Source organism: Sorex araneus, chromosome 1 (assembly GCF_027595985.1).
Source record: "Sorex araneus isolate mSorAra2 chromosome 1, mSorAra2.pri, whole genome shotgun sequence".
In the NCBI taxonomy this organism is placed as follows: Eukaryota; Metazoa; Chordata; class Mammalia; order Eulipotyphla; family Soricidae; genus Sorex; species Sorex araneus.
In genome coordinates, this window is record NC_073302.1 from 175,920,198 (window position 1) to 175,927,232 (window position 7,035).

At 45.5% G+C, this 7,035-nt stretch overlaps 1 protein-coding gene across 1 annotated transcript; it reads right to left on the bottom strand.

Annotated features, from left to right (window-relative positions):
- Nucleotides 1–458: 458 nt before the first annotated feature.
- TSLP (thymic stromal lymphopoietin) lies at nt 459–5,200 on the bottom strand. The gene is made up of 4 exons (XM_055126688.1): nt 5,009–5,200; nt 4,047–4,091; nt 3,547–3,681; nt 459–1,194 (listed from the first exon to the last, which is right to left on the bottom strand). The coding sequence occupies exons 1-4, from the start codon at nt 5,198–5,200 to the stop codon at nt 1,069–1,071; spliced, it is 498 nt and encodes a 165-aa protein (XP_054982663.1). The 3' UTR covers nt 459–1,068.
- Nucleotides 5,201–7,035: the final 1,835 nt, after the last annotated feature.

Below are 7,035 nucleotides of genomic sequence, written 5' to 3' on the forward strand. Positions count from 1 at the left end.
AGGAAATTCCCAGGGTTTTAGGAACTCCTTGCAAGAAATGGAAAAAGACCAAATATATATTTCTTATTTATCACAATATTGCATATTCCTTTTCTACCTTTGTTTCCTTTATCTGTTTCAGGTCTGGGAAAGCTCAACAGGGAGTAAAAGGAAAGACTTGTGATATATAGTATATGATTGTGATGTATAATATATGATTTTATCCTGAAGTCCCCTATACCCAATTATTTTCTCTACAGTCAGTGACAGCAGGTACAAAGCAAGAGAGGGTGGTCACTGGGTTCCAAGGTTGGGGAAGGTAAAATTCTTAAGAAAAAGTACTGACTGAGAAAAGTATATATGAAAATTATCTATGAACTAATTTTAAAAAAACATAAAAACCAAAATTGTTTTATTATGAAATATATAGTTTTAATTATAAAGAAACATACATTTTTAAAAGTGCTTTAAAAATAAATTAAGAATATATTTGACAAATGCAAAAATACACGTATTTCAGCATTTACAATGGTACTTTAACTCGGTCTGGCTGCATGTGTCACTCCTCTTACACAAAATATGACTTAAAATACTTTCCAATATATTGCTTAAAATTATGTCGTTACTTCACTATGTAGACTGTTTTGCATATTTTTGACCCTTTGCTTTTAGTTTCCTCCTTGTTAAATTTCATTATGAAAAAGCTAGAAGAGTTGGAACAAGTGAACAAATGCCTGCTTTTGAAATACTCTTATGTACTCTTTAGAAACAAAGACAACATTCTTTTTTCTTCTTACTGTATTTTGGACTCTTCCCTGAAAATAAGACTTATGAATCTAAACTGGGAATTACTGCCACAAGCCAGGGCGGGCATCCACAATTGGGAGAGAATGCTCTAGAATGTAGTAAGTTTTACCTCTAAAACTTACTTTAAACAAAGGCTTACAAAAATAAATTTTAAAATACCCTCTGTAATTTAAAAATAGCTATTTGTGGTCTTTTACATGTCACAGTTAAACTAATGTTCCATCTTCCTAATAAAGATGCTTGTTTTTTTGAGGGGCGGGGCAGGGAAGAATATAGTTAACATCAGGATTTGTTTCTGCGTTGAGAGGAACACCGGCTGAAACGACGCCAGGTTTGCACTAAGTATGAGAACTGTTCCAGGCACTTTCCTGTGACTTCTCTTTTCTTCTTTGTTTGGGTATTACTTATCTGTGGAACAGAAAGATCAATTAATCAAAATTGTCACGATCTTTAATGACCACTGAGAGGCATATTCTCTGTGTTAAACTCCGTGTCTCTATGTATGTTTACTTTCTTTAGAAGAAGCAACCCCAGTCTCTACCTAGCACTGCCTCCTTCACAAGGCCTCAGCTAACTGCTCAGCCCTTTCCCTTTGGAAACTTTGCCAGGGATCCAGAACATGTGTCATTGCATCTGACTCTCACTTCCATTCTGTTTGTAGTATTGTGTCATGGGTATTCCCCACCACATCTTATGTATTGGAAGCACCAAATGTTTATCAAGTGATGAAAATAATTAACAATATAATGATATCATGTTTCTGACAAGATTAAAAGTTCCTCAAGGGCAGAACTATTCTTGTCCCTATTTATAAACCTAATATATAGACTTGTTATCTGCATTATTTTTAATACTTTACACTCTTTCCCCCTCCACCTAAAAGTGCTACAGTCATGCAAAAGCTTTCTTTGAAGAGAAATATGAACTCAAAACAACTATCAGGTACTTCTCATCTAGTCATTCACTTAGGAAGTGACAGACAGGGCCCTCTAGATAAGGACAATATTCAACTTAAAAATAAAATGAGAGGGAAAAATTAAAAAATAAAAAACAATAAAAAATAAAATCCAGGGAAAATCAGCTTACTAGACCAACAGTAAGTGTGCTACTAAGTAAAACTCTTAGTCTAAAATCTCCTAAATTTCAACAAAACATGCTTGGTTCTCTGTAGGCCTGCTGTGATTTTGAGGAGGGCAGAAGTAGATGATCCCAGATATGCTTTATCTCTCATGTCCTCGCTTCCCTGTGCGATGAACTGCAGTGTGGATGGTAATAGACGGATCCTGGTCTTCTTAATAAAAAAGCAGAGAGCCAAGCCAGGTTTCTAAACAGGCTGTATCTTAGTGAGAATTCAACCCCAGCTCAATCTGGATGGCCCAATAGTTTCAATAATTATCCCCAAAATGTGATGGGTACTGTGTGCCTAGGGTTGATAGAGAGCAATTGTACATAGTTGCACTCATCTCTTTTTGTGGCATCATGGATATACACATATGTGTGTGTATATATATATGCACACACACACACACACACACACACACATATATATATATGTCATGTCTGTGGAAATAAATGTTTGCTTTATTTTGCTGCAGGGGTCACACCTGGCTGTGCTCAGGGCATATTCTTTGTGAGGTTTGGAGGACTATATATATATATATATATATGTATATATATATATACATATATATATATATAAAGTGCCAAGGATCAAACTTGGCAGTGTGCTAGGCAAGTAAATGACCTACTCAATGTACTATATCTCCAGGCTGAAATAAATGTTTATAAAGGACTTGCTGCCAGGCACAATTTCAAGTACATATATTGACTCACTTAATCCTCTAAACACTTTATATAGTCTTGCTCCTCTGATCCTTATTTTGCTGTTGAAACTAAGTACACAGAGGCTAAGTAATTCATCTGACTTTTCAGTTAGCCAGAGTTAGCTAAACCTAAAAACCACAGACAAGCAGGCTGTCTCCCCACTTTCTGCTCCTAACTCTGTATTACCGTTTCCACAATTAGCTGCACATTCATTCAGATGAGCGTAACTGTATGCGCAAGCTACAAAGACACAAAAATACTGCTCATGAAAGCAACTAAGTTCACCAGGGGTAGAGTTAAGGTATAATTTAATATTTTAAGGAAGAAGCATACAAACAATAAACCCAAGCAATTCTGTTCAAATTCTGAATACATAAAAATCTCCTAAGAAGCCACGTTGGTCCAGGGACTGGTTTTTGAAAGTTCAGGCAGTTGCCCTGCGAATTGTATTTTGGAAAATCTCCTTCCGTTCCCAGGACATGAGGAAGGATGCCTAAGGCTCAAGATCCTCCAAACACTGACCAAAAGTTTAGAGCCCTTATTCTGTTCCGAAGCTCTAGAAGTGGGTGGAGTTTAGAGTCCTAATGGGTAAAGTTTAGAGCCCTAATTCTAATCAGAAGCCCTAGAAATGGATAGGTTTCAGTCCAAGAGGTGAACCTAGAATCTACAATGTTTACCCTCCTCCAGAGTCAGGACCTGAATCCATACCACGACTTCTGCACAAATGCTACACTTTCTTTTCATCTATTTTTTTGTTCGGGGGTCTCACCCGGCGGCGGTGCTCCTGGTTCCAGACCACGTAGTCCGGGAGACCGTCCGGGATGCTGGGTCTCGAACCCAAGTCCACCAGGTACCAGACAAGCGCCCCGCTCTCTGTCCTGTGCCTCAGACCCCAGAATTCGCCCTCAGCCTCAGGTTGTGGGGGCAGCGGATTACCTGCGCGCCCGCGTAGCCGGGGCAGTTGTTGGAGAGAGAAGCCCTGGTGCTCGCAGCCAGCGCTCCGTGGGCCAGGGACTCGCAGCCGCCGGCGGGGGTGAAGGTCAGGCGCTGGATCAGGCGCAGGCAGCCGGGCTGTGGGGGGACCGGGCGGGTAGAGAGACGCGGAGGGTCAGGGGGGTGGGGCGCGCGGGGATGGGGCGCCAGGGATGGGGTGTCGGGAGGGAGGGAAGATGCGGAGGGTCAGAGCGCGCGGGGATGCAGCGACAGGGATGGGGTGTCGGGACAGAGGGGAGACGCGGAGCGTCAGGGCGCGTGGGGCTGGGGCGTCCGGCTGGTGGGGAGACGCCGAGCGTCAGGGCGCGCGGGGCTGGGGCGTCCGGCCGCGCACGGCGGGCGGGGAGGAGCCGTGCGCTCACTGTCCGGCCGACGGACGCCCCCGCGCGGAGACTAGCTGCCCGCGGGTCCCCAGCTTGCCTCCCGCTCCCGGCCCTGCTCACCGGGTCCTCACAGCTCGGGGGCTGGTAGAACTTCCAGCTCTTGCTCTGGAGAAGAGGAGAAACAGGGCGTGAAGTCAGAAGAGCAGCAGTCCCCTGCTTCTGCGCCCTCACTGCCGCAGGATGAAGGAGGCTGTGAGCGCAGGTGCCCCTTGGGCACGTGTTTCCTGGAGAATTTGGGATCTTCCCAGGTACCTGCTAGTGTTTGCAAGAGAGTATCTCCCTCTCAACCAGAACCCACGCGTCTACTCGGCATGTGCACTGCAGCAATGAATGGCACTTCCCAGTGGCCATACCTGCCCTGGAGCCCTTTGTACACTTCATGTTCATGTTCTACCTGGATATGAAGATCATCAGGAAAAGCATATATATATGTATATATATATATGCATAAATACATTGTGTGTGTGAATCCAACGGCTGGGTTTTAATGGCCTCCTAAGACATCTAGAACACCAGAGAAATTGGAGAGAAGCTGGGCCGGGCTCGGGGGCAGCCCACCTCACTGCTGCCGCTTAGCTTAACCCATTTACTCCCCTTGTTCAAGCACTTGCCCACCCTCCCTTCGCCCCCCCACCACCTCGTCTCTCCGAGGCGCTGGTAGAGCAGTACTTTAGCAGCTGGACATCCTTGACAAGTTACCTACAGCAGCTATATGTTTCATGTGGACCGACTGTTACTAGTTATTAAAACACACACACACACACACACACACACACACACACATACACACACACCCCAAAGCTTAGTATCTTAATATCATTTGTGAAAGAAACTAGACAAATTGCTGAGCCAAAATTTTTTTCTCCTAGAGGAATCTTCTTTTGCAAGTTAAGTGAGAGGATTACCCTGGGTATGCCTATGCTTTCCATGAAAACATATTGTTTCAAAATTACCTTGGGTATTACCTTGGGTATGCCTATCCTTTCCATGAAAACATATTGTTTCAAAATGTTTTCACTTACCTTATTTATGTATTCCTTCAGGACTTTATCAATGATGTTCTGATAATCCATTTTAATCTTTAAAATATTGCAGTCAGTGAAGTTGTAGGTTAGTACCAGTCCTACCATTTGCAAGAAGAAGAGTTTCCTGAAAAAGACTGACAAGAGAAATACAGTCAGGCATGCAGCAGAAGACTTGGGACCCATTTCCATCCTTTCCACACTAAACTTTCTACCCAGACTGAGCAGCCTCCGGAACTGAGAGCCCTGCCTTTAGGGGCAAGGGCCAGGCTCCGGTTCCTGCCCCTCTCATTCCCCCTACACACCAAGTCCATTTTCCTCCATCCTGTTGCCTTAAGCTGGATTCTCTCAGATACTCCTGAGCTTTCTGGCCCCACATATATAACACCTAAACGCCTACGGGCTCTTTTCTCCTAGGCCAATGATTTTCCTTGGTGTCATTCTCTTCCTTTATAGAATACTAAATTGATGACATAAAAGAAAAAATAGGACTAGCCAAATCTATGGGATTTTTTAAGTCTGGTAAGCTTTAGCTAGAAACCTTTCCCACCCCCTCACACACATTAGATTGAGAAATAATTGACATACATTTATCCTGTATTCATCTCTATAGATGTAAGGCAAGCAGATGAGTCGGATTACATAAATTGTGAAATGATTGCCACAATAACTTCAAACTAATTGCCATTTTCTCCTCCAGGTATGAAATTTTAACCTTGGTAAAAATCATCAGAATTTTGTCTCACCTTCCCCCACCACCCCGATTTTTTTTTTTTTTTGTCGTACAGTCTGATGTGTATCTGAATGTGCTTTAAGAAAAACATTCCTATCTTTCTTCTTCAGGAGCCAAGTCCCTATTTTGTGGGGGGGGGGAAACGCCAGGTGTCTGCAGATGCTCGGAAACTGCTGAGCGCTCTCCGTTCTGAGCTTTCCGTTGGCCACTTCGCACTAACACTTTCCCTCTCCGGCGCACTGAGAGGCCCCGCGGGCAGCAAGGATGCACTGCTGCGTCCTCTGTGAAGGCATCATGTGTGCCAGACTGACCCGGACTTGGGGGAAACGGTTTCGGATTTGGACTGAAGGGGGAAGAAGCGTCCTGGCCCTGGCGCCAGGGAAACTCCCTTTCCGAAGCGCCTTTACTCCTCGCCTCTTTAAGGCTGAGGGCGCCTGGGGGGCGGTGGTCTCCTCTGGCCGCTTCTACGGCCTTAAGGATTTCGAAAAGCAAGTGCCCCGTGCCCTTTCCCAAGCCTGCGGACCGGGGGACAGCGTCGCTCGGGGTCAGGGGCGGTCCAGCGCGCAGGGCGCACCCGCGGGGCCGGCTCTGGGCTCGGGACCTGAGCCGGCTGCCTGCCCGCTGCCTCCCGCTCCTCCTCCCCGGCGCGTGTCCCGGCCTGCGGAGCCAGGCCCGGGACTTCCTGGGAGCAGAGCGCAACGCGTGCGTTCCGGCCAACGTCACAGGCCCGGAGGGGCCGCACAGCTGAACCCAGCTTTGCTCCGACTAAAGTCGGGAATAAATATTGTAGCAACGACAGAAGTTGTAATCTGTAATCAGGAAAGTCGCTGATTCACCGCTGACTTCAAAATGCGCTTTTCTGGAATGCTTCTCCTTTAACTTTCTCCTGGAAGCATCCCTTGCGTTGAGGCATCCCCATCACGATCTCTTCAGGTTGTTAGACGGTGATGTCAAAGCGTGATCCTCCTGCCTGACATCAGAGACGTTTCTGGAAGCAGTGCGACGCGGGGTAAGAAGACAGGAACTGAGGTCAAAGGTGTCTCCGCTTTTGGAGGTTCGCCAGAAGGTGTAACTGAGGAAGTCAGCTTCCTCTTTCTGCCTTCCAACCTCCCTCCTGCCCCTCTCTCACTTGTGCTGGCTCACACTTGCTCTAAATTTCTTGCTCTCTGTTTCTGTTCCTTCTTGAAAACATTGAGAGCAATATATATAGAGAGGTAGACAGAGACAGAGACAGAGAGACAGAGACAGAGAGACAAAGAGAGAAATAAAACTTTGCTTATGTGCACACCTTTGA

Bases quoted from the DNA above. Each gene is read 5' to 3' on its own strand.
- TSLP (XM_055126688.1), bottom strand. From the start codon at position 5,200: ATGGAAATGGGTCCCAAGTCTTCTGCTGCATGCCTGACTGTATTTCTC. The intron at 4,092-5,008 runs GTAAGTGAAAAC...CCTCTTCTCCAG, and splicing joins TGAAGGAATACATAAATAAG to AGCAAGAGCTGGAAGTTCTA. The intron at 3,682-4,046 runs GTGAGCAGGGCC...GTCCCCCCACAG, and splicing joins CCCCGAGCTGTGAGGACCCG to CCCGGCTGCCTGCGCCTGAT.